Genomic DNA, 21,435 nt, shown 5'->3' with positions numbered 1-21,435 from the left:
ACGCCTGCTTCAGCTGCACCATGACGCCGGGCACCCGCGCCTCCCTTCTGCTGCTGCTGCTGTTTACAGGTGAGGGGTGCGGGGGAAAGAGGCGCCGCTCTTTGCTGTCCCAGGCTCGCGGAGGGCTTGCTTTTCTGGCAGATGGACGCACTGAGGGGAGGCCCAGACAGTGTCACAGTAAAAGCGCCAGGCCCAGGCCAGGCTGAGGGTAGGGGGTCTCCAGTAGTAGAGCAACCCAGAGCTGAGGCCTTGGGGAGGAGAGGGCTAGGGAAGGGAATCCGGAGGGCGGGTGGTGGGAATGGAAATGGAGTAATAGCCGGCCCTGGAGGTAGGCGCCAGGGTGCTGGGTCGGAGACAGTGGAACTGCTCTGGGCCTCTCCACCAACCCTCCTCGAAGGGCTTCTCTGGAGGACAGAGATCGTTTTCTTCTGTGTTCTTCTGTGTTCTCCATCCAACTCTGTGGCCTTAACTTCTTGCAGCTGAAAACATTGCCAGCGCCAATGAGAACCTAAGCACCCAGACGTCCACCTCCACTAGCCATAGTTTTACCACAGAAAGCTCAACCTCTTCTCAGTACAGTACTGCTCATTCAGACACCACCACGACTGAGACCAGCGGGAGCCACAGGAGCACCCCAACCCAGACCCCCACTTCCTCTGCGGATTCACACACCTCTTCTGGGACCACCGGGAGCCACAGCAGCACCCCAACCCAGACCCCCACTTCCTCTGCGGATTCACACACCTCTTCTGGGACCACCGGGAGCCACAGCAGCACCCCAACCCAGACCCCCACTTCCTCTGCGGATTCACACACCTCTTCTGGGACCACCGGGAGCCACACCAGCACCCCAACCCAGACCCCCACTTCCTCTGCGGATTCACACACCTCTTCTGGGACCACCGGGAGCCACACCAGCACCCCAACCCAGACCCCCACTTCCTCTGCGGATTCACACACCTCTTCTGGGACCACCGGGAGCCACAGCAGCACCCCAACCCAGACCCCCACTTCCTCTGCGGATTCACACACCTCTTCTGGGACCACCGGGAGCCACAGCAGCACCCCAACCCAGACCCCCACTTCCTCTGCGGATTCACACACCTCTTCTGGGACCACCGGGAGCCACACCAGCACCCCAACCCAGACCCCCACTTCCTCTGCGGATTCACACACCTCTTCTGGGACCACCGGGAGCCACAGCAGCACCCCAACCCAGACCCCCACTTCCTCTGCGGATTCACACACCTCTTCTGGGACCACCGGGAGCCACACCAGCACCCCAACCCAGACCCCCACTTCCTCTGCGGATTCACACACCTCTTCTGGGACCACCGGGAGCCACAGCAGCACCCCAACCCAGACCCCCACTTCCTCTGCGGATTCACACACCTCTTCTGGGACCACCGGGAGCCACAGCAGCACCCCAACCCAGACCCCCACTTCCTCTGCGGATTCACACACCTCTTCTGGGACCACCGGGAGCCACAGCAGCACCCCAACCCAGACCTCCACTTCCTCTGCGGATTCACACACCTCTTCTGGGACCACCGGGAGCCACACCAGCACCCCAACCCAGACCCCCACTTCCTCTGCGGATTCACACACCTCTTCTGGGACCACCGGGAGCCACAGCAGCACCCCAACCCAGACCCCCACTTCCTCTGCGGATTCACACACCTCTTCTGGGACCACCGGGAGCCACAGCAGCACCCCAACCCAGACCCCCACTTCCTCTGCGGATTCACACACCTCTTCTGGGACCACCGGGAGCCACAGCAGCACCCCAACCCAGACCCCCACTTCCTCTGCGGATTCACACACCTCTTCTGGGACCACCGGGAGCCACAGCAGCACCCCAACCCAGACCCCCACTTCCTCTGCGGATTCACACACCTCTTCTGGGACCACCGGGAGCCACAGCAGCACCCCAACCCAGACCCCCACTTCCTCTGCGGATTCACACACCTCTTCTGGGACCACCGGGAGCCACACCAGCACCCCAACCCAGACCCCCACTTCCTCTGCGGATTCACACACCTCTTCTGGGACCACCGGGAGCCACAGCAGCACCCCAACCCAGACCCCCACTTCCTCTGCGGATTCACACACCTCTTCTGGGACCACCGGGAGCCACACCAGCACCCCAACCCAGACCCCCACTTCCTCTGCGGATTCACACACCTCTTCTGGGACCACCGGGAGCCACAGCAGCACCCCAACCCAGACCCCCACTTCCTCTGCGGATTCACACACCTCTTCTGGGACCACCGGGAGCCACAGCAGCACCCCAACCCAGACCTCCACTTCCTCTGCGGATTCACACACCTCTTCTGGGACCACCGGGAGCCACAGCAGCACCCCAACCCAGACCCCCACTTCCTCTGCGGATTCACACACCTCTTCTGGGACCACCGGGAGCCACACCAGCACCCCAACCCAGACCCCCACTTCCTCTGCGGATTCACACACCTCTTCTGGGACCACCGGGAGCCACAGCAGCACCCCAACCCAGACCTCCACTTCCTCTGCGGATTCACACACCTCTTCTGGGACCACCGGGAGCCACAGCAGCACCCCAACCCCGACCCCCACTTCCTCTGCGGATTCACACACCTCTTCTGGGCCCACTGGGAGCCACACCAGCACCCCAACCCTGACCCCCAGCAGTTTGCCAGGCCCAACCACCAGCTCAGGGCACACTCTTAACACCTCTGCCAAGACTTCTGTGCCTCCCACCAGCCACAGCACCTCCTCCTCCCTCCCTACAACCCCTACCAGTCCCACCACCAAAACCAGTAGCACTAGCCACAGCGTGTCTCCCACCTCTTCCCCCAGTCATACGGTACCGGTTTCTCTCTCATCCTTCTTTCTGTCTTTCCGCATTTTAAACTACAAGTTTAACGCTTCCCTGGAAAACCGCCACAGTGCCTACTACCAGATGCTTCAGAAAAAGATCGTTGGTCTGGTGAGTGACAGCCCCCTGGCCTGCCTGCCCCGGAAGCCTCTGGAACTGTTCACAGGCTTGTTTTGATCCTTCGTCCTTTTCTCCATCCCAGTTTTCAGAGATCTACACCGAGAATTTTGCAGGTGTCTCCAATATTCAGTTCAGGTACGATGGTGTGGGAGGGGGCCAGTGGATGTTGGCAGGGCAATGGGGAGTGGGTGCCTCCTGCAGCCACGCACAGTCAGGGCTCCTGGCTGAGCTGCTTCTTTCTCTCTGGCCAGGGAAGGATCTGTGGTAGCCAGTTCCATTGTGACCTTACAGAAAGATAATGCTAGTGCCCAGGACGTGGAGCAGCAGTTCAATAACCGTGTCTCAGAGGCATCGAAGAAATATGATTTAAATATCAAAGAAGTCAAGGGTGAGGGCACCAGGGATATCCAATCTAACTCAACCCCTGGCTTACCCTGGATGACCAGTATGCGGGGGAGGGGGAAGGGGGTTTGGGACATTCACCTGACCCCTGTTCATTCCCTTCCAGTGGCTCCACTCACCTCTCCTTCCTCCTCCCCTCCTGGGCCTAGGGTGCCTGGCTGGGGCATCGCCCTGCTGGTACTGGTGTGTGTGTTGGTGGCACTGGCTGTCCTCTATCTCCTGATGCTGGTAAGTGCTCCATTCTTGCCCCTAGTCCCAGAACAAGTACTTCTGCTTAAGGAACCCCAAGCCCCCCATCATCTCCTGTCGCCCCCCCCCCCCAGGCTGTGTGTCAGTGTCAGAGGAAGAGCTGTGGGGAGCTGGACCTCTTACCACCCCGTGATGCATACCACCCCATGAGCGAGTACCCCACCTACCACACCCACGGGCGCTACGTGCCTCCTGGCAGCACTAGGCGGAGCCCTTACGATGAGGTGAGATTGGGCCCCTCTGGGGGAAACATGGGCTGGGCTTGGAAAAAGCAAAAGAACTCCACAGAGGTGCCGAGATAGTACACAGTACAGCAGGAAGGGCGTTTGCCTTGCGCACAGCTGACCAGGGTTCAATCCCCAGCATCCCTAAGGTTCCCCTGAGAGCAAAGCCAGAAGTAAGTCCTGAGCACAGCCCCCAAAACAAAACTAAACAAAAAAAAAAAAAAGAACTCAGTGAAGAGTGCAGAAGCTGCCAAGGCTGGGAAAATCCTGAATAGCTGTGGTGGACAGTCCCCACAGGGCCTCAGGAGCAAGTGACATTCCCCTCTCTCGGGAATTCCCAAATTCCCAGAAGGTGGATAAAGGGCCCCTCCGCACATGCCCAGAGGCACACAGCCACATTCTCCCTCCCTGCTGCATTCTCCCAGGAAAGTGAGATTGAGAAAGACTTGCGGTGGGTGGGGTCTGAGGAAGTCCCTCTAGGCCAGGTTTGCCTGCGGGCCTGGGTTCCTGGTAGAGCAGGACTTGCTCTCCTTCCCTGGCCTTTCCCTAAGGGGCCTAGTAAATAATTACTTCAGCCCCTGGGGCGCCAGTGGCCTCTGGGGAGGTACAGGAGGAGGAAGAAGCTTCTTTCCCAGGGCGCCTGCCTGCTTGCCTCTGTCAGGTCTCAAATGGAGGGGCTGAGGCTGGCTGGAGGAGGAGGAGGAGGAGGAGGAGGAGGAGGGGGGACAGCCAGGCCCTGTTTACAGTCACCTGGCCTGAGGTGCTCTGCAGGTGCTTCCCCCCCCCCCCCCCAATTAACCCCTTGAGAACTCAGTAGCCTTCCAGGCTTATTCCTCAACCTGGTGCCCCCCACCCCCTCCCATGCCTCTGCCCAGGCGGCTTCCGCAAGGACTGTGCTGCCGCTCAGCTCACCCCAACCTTCTCCCCTAGGTGTCTGCAGGCAACGGCGGAGGCAGCCTCTCCTACACCAACCCCGCAGCCACCTCGGCCAACTTGTAGGGGCATGGTGCCCTCCTTCCAGCCAGCGCTGGGATCCTCGACGCTGCAGACCACGCATAGCCTCCTTCCTTGGTCCTCCTCAAGCCCCCGAACAGCTCATCCCCAGCCCTGGAGATGTGTGTGGGGAGTGGTCCTTGGGGGGCAGGAATGTCCCTGGATGAGTGGCCCAAAGGGCCTGGGAAAGCTCCGCAGGTCATGCTGAATAAATCGGGGTGCCCGCATTGGAGTGTCCCCCCGATCATGATGAATAAATCAGGGTGCTTGCCCTGTGCTGACTGCCAACTTCTGACCGGACGTCCCTACCTTGGCGTGGGGAAAGGGGCCTTGTGTGTGAAGGGTCCGGGGAAGGAGACGTGACGGAATAAGGCCCACCACCAGGAGTGAGGCTGGTGTGAGACACCGACACTGTGGACAAGGCTCGGGAGTGGCCTGGGGGAAAACCCAGTGGCCTCTCGCCCATTCCCTGCAGCCCAGGAGGAAGGAGGAAGTGAAACCCCTGGCGGGCTGTAGGGTGGCAGCATGACCAGCTCTGCCTGTGACCAGCCCTGCCTGAGCCCTGGCCTGGCCTTGAGGCCTGCTCCTCTCCTGCTGGCACGCTGCCCTGCAGTTCTATTCTTAGCTGCTCAGGTGTGAAGTGAGTCCTGGGGTAGCGATAACCCAGCAGAGTCAACACCAATCGAGATAAGCCAGCTTGTCAGATCCGGAGCTGGCAGCCAGCCCGGCCTCCCCCCACCCCTCACCCCAGTGTTGGGGTCTGTGGCACCCTGGGAATGGGGAAACAGTTCCAGTCCCCTGAACTCTGTGGGCCAGATACAGTCCCGCCCCCGCAGGGGATGCTGTATCAGACCTGCCAAATAAAGAGCCCCAGCCCAGGAGCAGGGTGGGGGGACAAGGTTCGCTGGATCTCCCCAGGCTCCAGGCCGAAGACTGGCAGCTCACTGGAGCATCTCTTTCCCTTAGGGTCCCTGTTCCAAGATACCCGCCCCCCAACACAGATACTAAGAGGAGAGGCCAGAGATACGTCTGCAACCACAGTTTATTGTGTAGAAACCGTGAAAAGAACAGCTATTGTTGGCACAGACCTAGTGGTGCCCACCACCCACTGGGGGGCAATCTCAGGCTTCAGAGTCCTTGCCTGGCCAAGCCCCTGGGGGACACCCAGCTCAGCTGGATGGCCGGGAGCCACACTGGAATGGGCACACGTGGGGGAAGCATGCAGGGGGGAGCGGAGGGACAGAGGCATGCAGCCAAGGGGGCAGAAGCCAGGAGTAAAGCAGAATGACAGCCCTTTTCCCCTCAAGGAGTGCCTAGGCAGGGTGTGGCCCCAAAGCTGCCTGCCCCCCGGACAGAGCTGGGGGGTGTGCCAGTATGCCTGGGGCCTGCCCTCTCTTTCAGCCTGGGAGTGTGGGGCAGGCACGGGGAGGGGGCCTCCAAGGCCCGGCAGGGGCATGGTGGGCGGAAAGAACAGGCATGGGTGGGGGAGAGGGTACAGCCAACTGCTGGCCGGGAGGCAGATGGGTAAGAGGTGGGAGTGGGTGCGGGGCTGGGGGGGTGTTGGGGGCAGCAGTCGCTGGAGGGGTGGCCGGCCTCCAGATGCTTAGAGCTCAGTGGCTGGGAGGGGCCCCAGACGGTCAGTCCAGCTTAGCGAAGCCCCCAATGGTCACCTTCCTCTCGGGCTTGGTGCCCACCGGCTCCTGAAGCTGCACAGCGCCCCCGCCAATGAAGCAGAAGGCAGGGCACACAGGCCCCGAGCAGTCCAGGGGGCACTCCAGGAGCCCGCGGAAGGACACGGCATCCAGGAAGGACACACGGCCCCGCTCATAGTCCAGGCAGATGCCCAGGCGGGGCGGCAGAGGCACAGTGCAGCCGGGGGCAGGGCCATCCCTCCCGGTCAGCCCTGCGCCCGCCGCGGCCCCCAGGAGGATCTTGCCCATCCCGATGGTCAGGAAGGCGAAGGGTGGGGATGCCTCCACCGTAGCGTCCTCCGCGCCGCTGTCATGTCCGCTGTCAGGGTCATACCTGCAGGGACAGGTTGGAGGACAGTGAGGGGGAGTGGGGGCTGGGTCACAGGTGCGGGGCAGGCGAGCCCCAGGAGTCAATGGGGGTATGGCAGAGGACAAGGGATATCAGGCAGGGTCTTCGAGGGGAAGACAGGGGCCAGAGGTGGGCAGGAGCTGACCAAGTGCTGAGGGAATGCGCTGCAGGGGGAAGGTGAGAAGCACACGGAGGAGGGTTGGGAGACAGGAATGGGGAAAATGGGTGTGGGGAGAGGGTGGGGGTCAGGAACGGGGAAAATGGGTGTGGGGAGAGGGAGGGGGTCAGGAACGGGGAAAATGGGTGTGGGGAGAGGGTGGGGGTCAGGAATGGGGAAAAGGAAGGATCCAGACCCAGGTGAGAGCAGAGAGGGTGCGGCAGGTGGGGGTGGTGTTGGGTGTTGGGTGGGGTGGTCAGGGTGACCTCCAGGTGGGACCTGAGGTCAGGGGTGAAAGGGCTTGGGTGGGGGGAACTGGTGCTGGAGTCAGGCATGTCGATGAAAGGGTTATTGAGGGATAAAGTGCCAAAAAGAAGGGGTGCAGGGCTGGGAGTGTGAGGAGGGCCCTGAGCTGGGCAGGGTCTGGGGAGACCGACAGCTTCTGTTGGGGCAGTGCTGGGGGACGGAGCCTGGAACTGGGCCTGACGCAGGCAAAGCAGGTGCTGCGTCCCTCTAAGCCTGGAAGTCTGAGGGGAGAGTTTAGAATGTTGAGAGAATGTTGAGAGAAGGGTGTAGGGCGCAGGTTTTGTGCGGTGTGAAGGGAGCTGAGGGGCCATCTGAGTGAGAGATGGAAGAAAGTGGAGATGGCTCCTTCTTTTTGCCCTGTTTAAGCTAGCCGGAGTCATAGTCATAAATGTCCCCAGCCCAGGCGCCCAGCCCCACCCGCCGGCCGGCCCGACCTGCACCCACCGGCGACCCCGCCCACTTCTGGCCCCAGCTCCACCCTGACCTGGGGCTGATCACGTCGGGGGCACCTTGGAAGCTTTCCTGCAGCTTGCTCTCCAGCCCCACGCCCACCTTGACCAGATAGGAGGCGGGGTCGACGGCGCAGGCCCAGTAGCTGCGGCCCTGGGTCACGGCCACGTCTCCCAGGACCACGTCCACGCTCAGGTGGCAGCCGGTGAGCAGCCGCTCGGCCGCCAGCAGCAGCGGCAGCCCCGGCAGGCTGCGCACCGCCCGCTGGTCCTTGCTGATGGCCAGTCGCTCTCGGCTGCTGCCCCAGCGGCCATCGAGGAAGAAGTGCAGGACTGTGGGGAGGAGAGGGCGGGCGGAGACGGAGGAGGGACGTCAGGGTCAAGCACTGTGTCCAGGTGCTCGCCCCATAGACCCGGAAGGTTCAGGACGTGCGGGAGGGGGTGGGGCTGTCGGAAGAGGCGTCTGGGGAACCGGAAGGGGGAGAACAAGAGGGAAAAGAGGGCATCCCTAGGGAAGATTCAGCGCAGGCAACTGGGGTCTCCCAGATGTGTCCTCCAAGGCCCGCCCCAGGGGCTGCATTCCATCTGCTGACATTCCAATCAGCCAGCCCCTCCTGCCATCTACCTGCCCTGCCCTAGAGCCAAGAGCCACCTCCCAACTCTGCAGGACGCCAGGGTCAAGGCCCGCATCCCTCCACATTTCCTCCAGAGTCACTGCCCCAGCTTCCACTGGCACCTTACCAGGAGCTGAGCAAACTGGGTTTTGTTTGGTTGTTTGGGATGGAGCGTTTGAACAATGCCTGGTGGTCCTCAAGGGTCGCTTGAGGGGAGACAGCTGCACTGCAAACTGTTAAGACTTGGGAGGTTACCTCACTTAACTCAACCAAAGGAGATGAGTGTGGTCCTTATCCCCTGAAGAGCCTCTTCAAGTCCAGAGAAGGTCACTAATCTGCCACCCAAAGTCACATAACTGATGAGAGGCACAGTTAGATTTTTTTTTTTCTTTTTGGGTCACACCTGGCAATGCACAAGGGTTACTCCAGGCTCTGCACTCAGGAATTACCCCTGACGGTGCTCAGGGGACCATATGGGATGCTGGGAATCAAACCTGGGTTGCAAGGCAAACGCTTTAACCGCTGTGCTTTTTCTTTTTTTGGGGGGGGGGGTTTGAGGGGTTGGGCCATACCTGGTAGTGCTCAGGGCTTACTCCTGCCTCTGCTCTGAGGGATCACTCCTGGCAGACTTGGGGGACCATATGCGATTCTAGGGTAGAATCTGGGTCAGCTCCGTGCACGGGGAGCACCTTCTCTGCTCTGCTTCCTGGCTCCTTGTGTGCCGTGGTGCTCAGTGCTTACCCCTGACTCTGGGCTCAGGGATCATCCTGGTGGGGTTTGGGGGAGTCCAGTGCAGAGCCACAGATTGAACCTGGGTTGGCAGCCAGCCAGGAAAGCGCCTTCCCCCACTGTCCTGTCTCTCTGGCTCCATAGCCAGGATTCGGGTGTAGGTGATCTAGCTGCACAGCTAAGAAGGGGCATAGCCAGCGTTGCTCAGGGCTTACTCTTGGCTCTGTGCTCAGGAATCACTCCTGGTGAGGCTCAGGGGACTACATGGGATGTTAGGCCACATTCAAGGCAAGTGCCCACCCCGCTGTCCTATCTCTCCAGCCCTATGTGACCCACTCTTTTTGTTTGTTTTGGGGTTACACTTGGCAGTGCTCAGGGCTTACTCCTGGTTTTGCATTCATGAGTCATATCCTGGCGGGCTTGGGGACCATATGGGATGGTGGGAATCAAACCAGGGTCTGCCGTGTGCAAGCAAGAGCCCTCCTGGCTCTCCCATCTTTCTAGTCCTGTGTGAAACACTCTTTTTTTCCCTTTTTCTTCCTTCCTCTCTTTCTCTCTCTTTATTTTTTTTTCCTTTTGGGTCACATCTGGCAATGCACAGGGGTTACTCCTGGCTCTGCACTCAGGAATTACTCCTGAAGGTGCTCAGGGGACCATATGGGATGCTGGGAATTGAACCTGGGTTGGCCGCATGCAAGGTAAACGCCCTACCCGCTGTGCTATCTCTCCAGATCCTCTCTCCTTCCTTCCTTCCTTTCTTTCTTTCTTTCTTTCTTTCTTTCTTTCTTTGTCATACTTGGCAGTGCTCAGGGACCATGTGGGATGCTGGGAATTGAACCAGGGCCCACTGTGTACAAGGCAAGCACCCTCCCAGCCGTCCTATCTCTCTGGCCCTGTGTGACCCGCTCTTAGGCCTCCTGGGTGCCTGCCAGTACTCACCCGGCGCCGGAGGCGTGTGCAGATGCACATCCTCACTGTACTCGCCGTAGCCCGCCTTGTTACAGCCTCGGACACGCAGCACGTACACGGAGCCCGTGTCGGGGTTCTCGAGCAGGGCACTGGTACCCCTCACCTCCTCCCGCCGCTGCCAGCGGGCTGGGCCGGGCTGGGCGGGCACGTCGGTGCGGCGGAACTCAACCGTGTAGTGCCAGGCCGGTGGGGAGTGGGGGGGCAGCCGCCAGCACAGGAAGATCTGGTCGTAGGCGAAGGTGCGCTGCGTGTCGATGACGGGTGCCTCGGGCACTGCGGGGAGAAAGAGTAGGTCAGTCCGGGCCTGGCCACGCGCCCATTTGGGAGGGCAGGCAGGAGAGAGGGGAAGCAGCGGGAGCCGGGGGGTGAGTGTGGGTGAGGGGGATGTGGCCAAGACATGTCCAGGCACTGGGCATGGAGAGGCAGGGCAGAGCTCGAGGGAGCAGGGGTAAGGGCCTCATCTGGCCTGACAGTGACCCTGCCTTTGGGAGACCTGTCCCCGCCTCTGCCCGGGAGGGGTTCACCCCAGACAGGGACTTTGCAGCTTGCACCTTCTCTGAATCGAGAGACGGCCCAGGGAAGGCAGAGGTGGCAGGGACTGAGCAGGAAAGAGGGAGCAGAGTGGGGTGGGGGGTGGGTGGAGGGCGGGACAGGAGACAGCCAGGGTGGCAGGGGGCAAGCACAGGAGAGAGGCGGAGCTGCAGAGGGAGGCCAGGGCAAGCTCAGGGGCCAGGAAGAGGGGAGAGGCAGGGCCGGAGCTTAGGAAGAAGAAGGCACAGTGCCCTGCTCAGCTGGGCTGGGGGCTGGTTAAGCAGAGGGAAGCAATGGGAGGAGGCCAGCTGCAGGGGAGCGGGCAGGGGCCCGGCGGGGGGCAGGCCCCCGGGGCAGGGCCGCTGACTTGCCTGGGATGCTCCGGAGCAGAGTCCGCAGTGGCACAGCCTACAAACAAAGAGAGGGAGAAGCAGCGCTGAGCGCGGGGGGGACGCTGTGGCCAGGGGGGTGAGGTGGGAGCAGGCTGGCCGGGCTGGGCGGGAGGCCAGGGAGGTCCCCGGTGGGCACTGCCCCCCGGGCCCGCTGCTGGGGAGGAAGGGAAGGAAGGCACTAAGTGGGCGGGGGGGCCTGGCCGGCTCCTCACCTCGCAGGAAGTTCAGCTCAGTCAGCAGCTTCATCTCACGCCCCACATCCAGCTGGCAGTGGCGGAAGGAGGAGCTGGCTGCGGGCCGGAAGGTCTGCAGGGCCTCGGTGGCGCGGGCAATTCTGGGACGGGGAGGCTGGGGTCAGCTCTATCACCAGCCGCCACCGTCCTCACCACTCAGTTGTGCCCGCCCAGAGTGGCCAGCCAGGCCTCTCTGCTTTGGGTCCCATCCTTATCCCTTGGGGTCAGCTGGGGGTAGGGGGTCCATCTGACCCCTGAAAATCCTCAAGGCCCAGCTCCCCGGGAGGCTGGGCTGCAGAGAGGCCTCCAGCGTCTCCATCCTTAGCCCCTCAGTACCTGTGGTGCAGCTGCTTGGCCGCCTGCACAAAGCAGGGCTGGTCCGTCTCTTTCAGGACCTCCTGGGCGTAGCCCACAAGCCCAGAGCCGTCCAGCAGGCTGCGGTGCTCCTGGATCTGGGCGCTGAGACGGGCCAGCCGCTCCTGCTGGCACTCCTCGATGGCCTGCAGCAGCGACACCCTTTTCTCCTCCAGCACTGCCCCCAGCCCCCGCACCAGCTGGGACACCTCCTCCTTGGCCAGCTGGCCGCTCACCTGCCCAGAGAGAACAGCTGTTGGCTTCTTTCTGTTCAAGGATCTTTTCCTTCTTCACTTCTTTTTGGTGCTAGGGGCGTGTACCCTCAATGGTGCTCAGGGGTTATTCTTGGCAGTACTCGGGGGACCCTATGCATAAACCCTTTCCTATCTCTCCAGCCCCTTACTGTATTTCTTTTTTATTTTCGGGGGGAGGGGTTCACAACTGGCAGTACTCGGTGCTTACTCCTGACTCTGTGCTCAGGGGACCACATAGGGTGCCAGGGTTTGACCTCATGCAACGTAAGTGTCTTCCCACAGTACTTTTCAGCACCTCCAGCCTTTAATTTTTTTTTTTTCTTAGGCACCATGATTTACAGCCCTGCTCACAAAAGGTTTTATATGTACCCTGTTCTGGCACCACACCCTTGCCTGCATGTCTACTTCCCTCCACCTTTGTCTCAGTACCCCCCTTTCCACCCTTACAACCTTTTGTTTTATTTCATACCACACCCAGTTAGTGCACAGGGCTCTGCTTGGTGCTCAGGGTTCACTCCTGGTAGTACTTGGGGGACTCTGCAGTGCTGGGGATCGATCCCAGCTGAGTTGCATACAAAGTGAGGACCTAACCCACTGCTCTATTTCTCCAGCCCCCTTTACTGTCTACTTGGAGATAGCACTGAGCTCCCTCCTACGGCCTCACACCAGGAAGAAGATCATAAAAAATCTGGGGAAATCCTCCTGCTGGTTCCATCTGGGCCAGGCTTAAGCACGCCCAGATAGGAATAGCCCCTGACCTTTCTGTGCCAGCCTTTCTGGGTGTGCATGCCATTAGCCTGAGCAGTTCAAGATACCCCAAGGAAAAGAGGCCAAGACTATGTCAGCACCACCTGCATCTGGGCCACCTGACAGCTTCCTTGCGTCAGCCGAATCAGCTATCTGGCACCTGGTCTCTGGCCCCAGGAATATGGGCCACCCTCCACCAGCTCCTGCGGACTGCCTGGCTCCATACTAGAGGCACCCTCAAACCTCCCTGTTCTGGTCCCATTGTGGTCTCAGGTAGTTGAGCTTAGGGCACTGCTGCTGCCGTTAACCAGGTCTCACTGGCACCTTGGCACCTCTAGGGCAGTTTTGGGGGGCTTTTTGGGTCACACTCATTGTTGCTCAGGGGTAACTCCTGGCTCTGCACTCAAGAATTACTCCTGACGGTTCTCAAGGGACAATTTGGGATGCTGGGGATCAAACCACGGGTCGGTCACATGCAAGGCAAACACCCTCCCCACTGTACTGTTACTCCAGCCCCTTAATGGACATTTTAATTTTTTCTGGCCACATCTGGCAGTGATCAGGGATTGCTCCTGGTTCTGAACTCAGGAATAACTCCTGGCAGTGCTCAGGAGACCCTAAGCAGTGCTAGGAATGGAAGTGGTGTGGGCTGCATGCAAGGCAAGCGCCCTACCTGCTGTCCTATCTCTCTGGCCACACATGGACAGTCTGAACTTGCAACCAGGTGATGGGACAAGGATGTGCCTACCCACACCCCACCAGCTCCCACTCCAGGCTCACTTCTGTGTGCCTCACTGTCTCCTCCAGCTCACAGATCTGGTTCTGCACTGTGTCCTGGTTTCCCAGAATGTACGTCAGGCTCTTGGTCAGCTTGTCCTGAGGGGGAGAGAAAAGTGGTCATCATGCCAGCTTCCACAGAGGCCCCCACGGTTCAGAGGGGTGTATGTGTGTGGAGGGGTGAGTACCGGTCACCACTGGGGTTTTCACTGAGTGTCCTCACCTTGAGAGCCTGGTAGGCGCTCAGCACTGGTGTGATCTTGTGTCCACTGTGAGTACGCCGTACACGGCAGAGTTGGCATACCAGGCGTGGGCATGTCTTGCAGTAGTGGGTTACCTCTTCCTTGTGGTCTGGGCACATCAGACCCTAGGGACAGTAAGGTGCCAGCAGTGGCATCAAGGCGCTGAGGTCCCGCAAATGCCATCCCTGAATCTCCCCATGCTGTCTGCAGGGGATGGGGCAGGAAGTTCAGCAGGTCTTGTTTCTTAGCTCCACCTGGTGGTGCATACTGGCATCAACAGGCGCTTTTCCTGAACCCTCCAGGCATCAGAATTCCTTCTCCCTTCATCTACTTCACTGGGGTGTGGTAATAACAGTAATAAGGATCACAATTAACCTTAGCCCTGTGGTTAATGATTAACCTCCTCCGTTTTGTCGCAGTTGTATCCCTAAAGCCTAGAATTGTGCCAGGCACAAAGGTGCTCGATAAACATTTGCTTAGTGAATGAATGCACACAGACCTTCTTAGCCTACAGATAACTTTGGCAAACACTATTTCCTTCTATTCACTCAGCAGCTCTGCTGGTATGGTTCTCATGGGACAGAGAGTGTCATCCTTGTTCATCAGATAAGACAGTAGCTCAAAGGAGTTCAAAGACTTGTCCAGGGCTGGAGCTGCAGCTGAATGTGTGAGGCCCTGGGTTGGATTCCCAGCCCCATAAAAACAAAGCAACAAACAAAACCCCCACAAAGATTTGTCCAGTGCCACCATTTTTGCTTGTTGTTACAGGAAAACCAGCCTTTGCAACAGCAACTTCTGGCCCAGTTCCTTTTGGGAATCCCCAGTCCTTATTAGTCCCCATGCACCTAATGGCACCATGCCCCTCCCCTCCCCCGCCCTGCAAAGGCTGCTGGCTCACCTTGGGGCGGAAGGAGAGAGTGGGCAGGGTGGGCTCATGCTGGGCCTTCTGGGTGCCCCAGGGGTGGAAGAGCTTGAAGCACTCGTTGCAGAAGGCAGCGCGGCACTCAGCACAACCTTTGGTGGCCTCGAGGGGCGGGGCCTTGCACAGCTGGCACAGGACGGCCCCGCCCACACTCACGCTTTGCCGGTACCGCTCCACCACTCGCTCCAGAGTCAGGTTCCGGAACAGCCCCGCCAGGCCCCTCTCGCCCAGCTCCACATCGCCCTGGCAGGCAGGGCACGGGAACAGGACCACCTGGGGGTGCAGGGCACCTCGCTTCCTCCCGGGGTATGTCCCAAAGCCTGTGAACGGCACAGACGGGCCAGGGAAGCAGGGAATGAACATTCCAGCTGGCTGAGGTGGGGGCAAGTTTGCTCACGCTGAAAAAGTTACTTTTGTGTGTGTGTGTGTGTGTGTGTGTGTGTGTGTGTGTGGAGGGGGGTGTGAGGTGGAGAAGGGGCACAGGACAGTTCCCAGTGCCACATCTATCTGTGCTCAAGAGCTACTTCTGATTTTGGGCTAAGGAATCACTCCTGGTGGGGCTCAGGGACTCTCTGCAGGGTCAGGCATTGAATCAGGGTCAGCTGCATGCAAGACAAGCACCTTAACCCCTATATTAGCTCTCAGGCCCCCAAATTAGTTTTGACTGGGTCAAAACTAGCTATTGCTGGGGTACCGAGGGGCAGTTTCCCCACCCTCTGACAAACAGACCAGGGTTGTAGCCTTTTCATCTCCCTGATGCCCACCCCCCTCAACCCCCAGAAAGCCCCCTCCAGCCCCACCTGACTTAAGCAGCCGGTCCAAACGCTCAGGCTTAGGGAGAGTCCTGCGGGAGAGGCGGGGGCTGCGGGTGGAGGGGGTGGAGGCCGGTGAGGTGGGCTCCGAGCTGGGGTCCCCGCCGTAGCCCACATAGCCCTGCTGACCTAGCACCTCGCGGGCACAGGCCTGGCACACGTTGTGCATGCAAGGCAGCACCAGAGGCTGCTTGTACATCTCCTGACACACGGGGCACAGCAGCTCCTTCTCCATGTTCTTCATGCTCGTCTGCGGAGGCATCAGGGGCTCGCGTCAGAGTTGGTGCCGCTGCGGCTGCCGGACCTGGGCCCGACCCCGCCCTGGTTCTCCCCTCCCTCCGCATAGCCTCTCCCGCAGAGCAATAGACCTGGGGAAGAGGATCCCCCGCCGCGCCCCCTGGCTGGAGGACGCAAGGTGGAGCTCCGGGCATCCCCCTGCCTCCAGCCCAGCTCCTCGCACGGGGTCGCGTTCTGCACCACGCGGCCCAGGCACTTGTCTCAAGGACACCGCCCTTCTGCAGCTCGCTGCAGTGGGACCCCCGCCCCACTCGCTCGCGTGCCCCCACCCCCGCGTGACTCCTCCCTGGAGCCTCGCCCTCCATCCCTCAGCTCACCCCGCTCCTCGGCCTCCTGCGGCGGCTCTGGCCAGCGGCCGCCCCAGGCCCCATCCCTCACCTGTGCCGTTCCCTCCCCGATCCCCCGATCACAAGCTACCCCATTTCCCTTCGCCCCCCACTCTCCGCTCCCTCTCCTTCCCCCAGCGCCCCCAGGACAGCCGCAGCCCCCTTCCCGGGGAGGGGGGGACCCGCGGGTGCCCCGCCTCCTCGCCCCCTCCCCACCGGAAGTGCCCCTCCCTTTGGGGGCGGCGGGGGTCCTGGAGCGGCGCCCCACCCCCACCCCTCACCTTGGTCCCTCTCCTCGCAGCCATCCCGGTCAGGGGCGCAGCTGACACAAAGGAGGGAGGGACAGGGAGGGAGGGGGAAGGAAGTGGGGGGGAACAGGGTTGGCACCGCCCCTGGGAGCGCCGGGCACGAGTTGTCATGACAACCGCAGGCTCGGAGGCAGCCCCGCGTGGGGGTGCGGTGGGGTGGGGTCTCGCAGAGGGGTGCAAATTGGGAGCTGCGCCCCGGGAGGCCCCTTCACCGCTGCCACCCCACCTGGCCCAGGTTTTCTCGGAAAACGGCTAAGCTTGCACACACACACACACACACACACACACACACACACACATGCACACACACACGCGCACACACGCGCGCCCGCTCCGCTGGCGCGGGCCCGGGCGACTCCGGGGTTCGCACAGCCGGCAGATGGACGCCTGCTCTGCGCTCACCTCGGGCTCACCCCCAACACCACTCTCACGCCTGCGCCCTCCTGCCCTCCGCCTCTCGCCGGATCTCCACCTGTTCAAGGTGCCAGCCTGCCCGGACCCCTGGTCAGCCCTCCCCGACCTTGCGATCGCCCCCTGACTCACACTGATGCGGACCAGTGCGTCCATGATGGAAGTTAAGGTCTGCATGTCTTCGCCCTCAGCCATGGCCCTAGCATGCCCGCCCGCCCCCGTGCCGGGTCCTGGCTGCGGCTGCGAACCCCGGGCTTAATGCAGGAGCCGGGTGGGGGTGTGGGGGGGCTGGGGAGAGACGCCACTGCGCATGCTCCAGGGAGCGGCCTCGCGGCGCGGGTCGGAGTAGGAGGTGGGAAACCTCCCCACGTGGTTCTCAGAAGGCGGCGGTGGGGAGGGGGCGTGCAGGGTGACATGAAATGGTATTTGAGGGAAGATCCAGGGCTCCTGTTCGCCTTTCTCATTGGCTCCCTCTATGAAACGGACGGGCCTTTTTTAGAGGAAGATGGACTCCAGGATAGGGTTCGGTTTGGGCTTGGGCACGGGTGCTGACATCGAGATCTGGGATCCTGGAGCCGGGGGGAAGGGTTGAGGAATAGCGCTGGCCTGCATGGCAAAGAAGACAAAGGAGGGCTCGGGGCTCTGGGCAGTGACCTCAGCCGCTTGCAGGTGCGCAGCTGGCACCGAGAGGCTGCCAGCTCTGCCTGGGCTCTGGGGAGCGCGGGTCAGCAGGGCGGTGGCCAGTGCTGCGCTTCGGTGCAGTAGTTCCTCCCTGACCGAAGAGGGCGCCGCGCCCTGCGGCCCAGGGAGAACAGAAGGGGCGGAGGCGAGAACGCGAGTCCACGGCTGGGGCTGACGCATGCGCACCGCCCCCTGATCCCGGTTCGACTCCCCTCGCTTCTTGGCCAGAGGCGCCGATTGGACCCACGGGCAGAGCATGATGGGTAACGGAACCAGCGGGTTCCCGGGACCGGCTCGTTGGGGTGCTGGGACTTGGAGCGAGCCCGCTTCCCGGGCCCTGTTCTCGCAGAGCTGACGTGTCCTGGGCCGCAGAGGGCGGGCGTTGCCTGGGGAGGGGAGTGTTGAGGCCCCCGGGTGGGGGGAGAGGAATTCCCGGGGGTCTTCGCGAGCGGTGGGCGTTGGGGCTCGGGATGGGATGCTCGGGAGCCGGCTCAGGGGGCGGCCGACGGCGCCCGTGACTCGCGGAGGAACGGGCCGCGCTGACCGTGTCTGCTCGCAGTGGTGGGTACCGGCACGTCGTTGGCTCTGTCCTCGCTCCTGTCCCTGCTGCTCTTCGCTGGAATGCAGATGTACAGCCGCCAGCTGGCCTCCACCGAGTGGCTCACCATCCAAGGGGGCCTGCTGGGTTCCGGCCTGTTCGTCTTCTCGCTCACCGTATCCTGGCGGGGGGGGGGGGGGCACAGGCAGAGACGGGGGCTTTTGGGGGGCAGGGGGTGGGGAGAAGGGCAAAGCGCCCCTTGGCTTGCACGCCCGGCTCCTTAACCCCCTCAACACAGGCCTTCAACAATCTGGAGAACCTTGTCTTTGGCAAAGGATTCCAAGCCAAGATCTTCCCCGAGAGTAAGTGGAAATTGTGCATATTTGAACCCTCACCTGGTTTCTACCCCCAACTCTCCTCCTTCGGTTGAATTTCTAGTTGTTGCTGTGGGGTCGGAAGAAATCTGTTGTCTGCCAAGACTGGAGCTCAGGGATGCTCTTGAGGGGCCAGAGCAATAATACAGCTGGTAGGGCGACCAGAGCTGACCAAGATTCGATAGTACCTGGTCCTCTGAGCACCACTGGGAGTGATTCCTGAGTTCAGAGCCAGGAGTATGTCTGGAGCATTGCCAGGTGTGACCCCAAAAAAAGCCAAACAAAAACGATGCTCTTGAGGCCAGCACTCACCCAGCTTCTGGAGTGGAGCTGGAAGAGACCTCTGAGAGCCAGAAATTCTCCTTCCTTCTGGCCTGAAACTGGGGAAAGTTTGCAGGGAACCAGGCCATTGTGCTGCCTATTGTCCTGGAAAGTCCTGGAAAGATACTTTGTTCCCATCAGAAGTAGCTGGAGTTCTGGTGGAGACCTGATGTGAAATTGATTCAATATTTAGGAATCCTTTAAGAATCCTGGGTGGGAGAGACAATACTTTGGCTAAGGCTCTGGTCCACTGTGTTCAAGCAGGGACATTGTATGTACAGCATCCCCAAGCCCTGCCAGGAGTGATCCTTGACCATGGTAGCTAGTGCTCCCCAACCCTCTGGGGAAGCAAAGATAGCAGCCGCATTTCCTGCCCTCTAGATATTGCTCCTTGCACTCGCTTGTCTCAGGTATGCAGAGCCCAGTCCAGCAACTCCAGGATTTCTCCCTCAGTTTTTGTTTCCTTGTATACTGTCTTCGTGGGCTCCTAAGGAAACTTTTGGGGCCCTCTTTGCTTCCTAGCAGGGCAGGTGGGATTTCATTCTGGCATTCTGCCCTTCCACTTTCTCCAGGCCTGCCATGTATCACCTCTCCTGTTTTCCTGTAGTGTTTGCAGAGGAAAGTCAGGGTAGAGGAGTCACATCCTCCCCCACTCCCCCCCCCCCATGTCCCATTCTCTTTGAACTCATTGGTATCTTGTGAACCCTGCCAATCAGATGTCAGTAGATTTAGAGGGCCCAGATTGTTCCCAGATCCACATGTGAATGCTGGGGTTTCTGCTCTGACCACTGCCCTCCTTGTCCCCTCTCACCTCCCTAGTTATCCTCTGCCTCCTGCTGGCTCTCTTTGCATCTGGCCTCATCCATCGGGTGTGTGTCACCACTTGGTAAGTGACTGACAGCTGGGAAAGGGGGTGCAACACCTTTGTTCTGAACCTTTGGCATCTACATTTACCATGTAATCAACACCGCCATGTCATCCTGGCACCCCATTTTTAAGTGGTAATGTCTTGATTTTAAACTATGCTCGAACCTGGAGCAATAGTATAGTGGTTAGAGTGGGTAAGGTATTTATTTACCTTGCATGCGGCTGACCTGGGTTCAATCCCTGGCATCCCATGTGGTCCCCCAAACCCACAGAGAGTGATCCCTGAGCTCAGAGCCAAGATTGAACCCTGAGCAACGCTGGATGTGACCCAGAAACAAACAGAAAGCAAAAATGGCTTCACATTATGGTCGTACCTCACTTTTAGGGTAAACAGTCTGGCCTATGGCTAGAGCGATGATAGTACAGCAAGTAGGGTGCATGCCTTGTAGCAACCTGAGTTCAATTCCCAGCACCACATAGAGTTCCCAGGCCCATCCAGGAGTGATCCCTGAGCACAAAACCAGGAATAAGATCTAAGCACCTCCATATATGGCCCCCAAATCAAACAAAACCAGCCAATCTGATTGGGTGGAGTAATGGTACAGCAGATAGGGTATTTGCTTTGCATAGGGTCAATCTAGATTCGATACCAGCACTCCATATGGTCCCTGAGTCCGCCAGGAGTAATCCCTGAGTGCAAAGCCAGGAATAAACTGGGTGAGCACAGCTGGGTGTGGCCCCAAAACAAAACAAACAATCTGGCATAGACTTGGACATTTATGCCATTTATGCCGTGAAATGTGGTTCCTCCCTCCTCCCCTACATCCTTCCTCCCCTTTCCCTCCTTCGCCCAGCCTCTTCTCCCCGAACCTGAGCCTGGATTCTTCCCAGTGTTGGTGCCAGCCCTAGGTGGCACCTGGCTGGCAGTGTTGCCCCCTGAGAACGTGACCTTTGCCTTCCCCCGCAGCTTCATCTTTTCCATGGTGGGGCTGTACTACATCAACAAGATCTCGTCCACTCTGTACCAGGTCTCAGCACCCGTCCTCACACCAGCCAAGGTCACAGGCAAGGGCAAGAAGAGAAACTGACCCCGCGTGTCTAATAAAGTTCATTCTTTGTAGCTCGGGCTCTGATGCTGGGGGGTGGTGGAGCGGCGCCCCGAGGGCTCAGGGCTGGGGATGGAGGACCTTGCCTTGGCACCAAGTCTTTCTCAATTGCCATCCTGCCAGACAGCTTGACAGGCCTTGGTGTGGCACATGAAGTTGCGTCATGGGTGAAAAGCGGGGACAGATCTGAGGTCTCTGGAACAGCCGACGCCTGCCCATCGGTTGGCTGATCTTGGGACAGGAGTAGGAAGAGAGGAAAGGCCCTTAACTCTGACAGCTCCCTTTTGGGGTCCCTTTGATGTGTGTGGGCTTTGTCACTCCATTTCCTCCCCTGAGCAGACGCCGTCCCTCCCTTTCTGCCCTGGTCCACTCCTGGCTGCAGTTCCCTGTAATGGCAAATCATCCCATTTGTTAATTCCTGTTTAGAGTAGGAAGACTCCCTGGTTTATCTCTGCCCCCTTTGTTCTGAGACCTTCATCTTTGTCTATTGTCTCCCAGCGGAGATCAGGAACTTGCCAAGTTTTAGCAAAGTATATAGAACAATAGGCAGAAGGCCTTCGACCTCGTCCGACCCCAGAGGCTTCTCAGGGGCTGCTTTGTACCCCAGGATAAGGAAGATGAAGAGGATCCCTCTGTCATCTCCTAGAGTATATCACACTGCCATGGCCACTTTGTATCCCCACCATGCCTACAGTGAAAAGGCCAAGGGATAGGGCAGAGTGTAGGCCGCTTGCCTTGTGCGCAGCCAACCCAGGTTTGATCCCCAGCACCTCCACAAGGGATTCCTGAGCACCACTGGGTATAACCCCAAAACCAACCAACCAAACCAAAAT

At 59.9% G+C, this 21,435-nt stretch overlaps 2 protein-coding genes across 4 annotated transcripts; one reads left to right on the top strand and one right to left on the bottom strand.

Moving 5' to 3' along the window:
• Nucleotides 1-6,396: 6,396 nt before the first annotated feature.
• TRIM46 (tripartite motif containing 46) lies at nucleotides 6,397-17,006 on the bottom strand. 2 transcript variants are annotated; one of them, XM_056123789.1, is made up of 10 exons: nucleotides 16,848-17,006; nucleotides 15,362-15,623; nucleotides 14,538-14,881; nucleotides 13,621-13,764; nucleotides 13,401-13,496; nucleotides 11,602-11,855; nucleotides 11,245-11,366; nucleotides 10,080-10,382; nucleotides 7,833-8,130; nucleotides 6,397-6,870 (listed from the first exon to the last, which is right to left on the bottom strand). In XM_056123789.1, exons 1-10 carry the CDS (start codon nucleotides 16,908-16,910, stop codon nucleotides 6,483-6,485), a joined length of 2,274 nt encoding a protein of 757 aa, XP_055979764.1. In that variant the 5' UTR covers nucleotides 16,911-17,006; the 3' UTR covers nucleotides 6,397-6,482. The 2 variants fall into 2 exon arrangements, with proteins under 2 accessions (XP_055979764.1, XP_055979763.1); XM_056123788.1 differs by lacking the exon at nucleotides 16,848-17,006 and adding an exon at nucleotides 16,278-16,414.
• A 274-nt stretch (nucleotides 17,007-17,280) lies between these two features.
• Nucleotides 17,281-20,616, top strand: KRTCAP2 (keratinocyte associated protein 2). Of its 2 annotated transcripts, none has more exons than XM_056123802.1 (5): nucleotides 17,281-17,384; nucleotides 17,956-18,110; nucleotides 18,233-18,296; nucleotides 19,449-19,515; nucleotides 20,464-20,616. In XM_056123802.1, exons 2-5 carry the CDS (start codon nucleotides 18,018-18,020, stop codon nucleotides 20,582-20,584), a joined length of 345 nt encoding a protein of 114 aa, XP_055979777.1. In that variant the 5' UTR covers nucleotides 17,281-17,384; nucleotides 17,956-18,017; the 3' UTR covers nucleotides 20,585-20,616. The 2 variants fall into 2 exon arrangements, with proteins under 2 accessions (XP_055979777.1, XP_055979776.1); XM_056123801.1 differs by lacking the exon at nucleotides 17,281-17,384 and adding an exon at nucleotides 17,421-17,659.
• Nucleotides 20,617-21,435: the final 819 nt, after the last annotated feature.

The sequence above is a fragment of the Sorex fumeus genome, unplaced genomic scaffold (assembly GCF_029834395.1).
Source record: "Sorex fumeus unplaced genomic scaffold, SorFum_2.1 ptg000047l, whole genome shotgun sequence".
Classification (NCBI taxonomy): Eukaryota; Metazoa; Chordata; class Mammalia; order Eulipotyphla; family Soricidae; genus Sorex; species Sorex fumeus.
This window is presented reverse-complemented; position numbering and strand designations above follow the sequence as displayed.

Bases quoted from the DNA above. Each gene is read 5' to 3' on its own strand.
- KRTCAP2 (XM_056123801.1), top strand. The intron at 18,297-19,448 runs GTAAGTGGAAAT...TCACCTCCCTAG, and splicing joins AGCCAAGATCTTCCCCGAGA to TTATCCTCTGCCTCCTGCTG. The intron at 19,516-20,463 runs GTAAGTGACTGA...CTTCCCCCGCAG, and splicing joins CGGGTGTGTGTCACCACTTG to CTTCATCTTTTCCATGGTGG.
- TRIM46 (XM_056123789.1), bottom strand. From the start codon at position 16,910: ATGGCTGAGGGCGAAGACATGCAGACCTTAACTTCCATCATGGACGCA. The intron at 13,497-13,620 runs GTGAGGACACTC...TCTCCCCCTCAG, and splicing joins GCGCCTACCAGGCTCTCAAG to GACAAGCTGACCAAGAGCCT. The intron at 8,131-10,079 runs GTGAGTACTGGC...TCCTCCCCACAG, and splicing joins GCACACGCCTCCGGCGCCGG to TCCTGCACTTCTTCCTCGAT.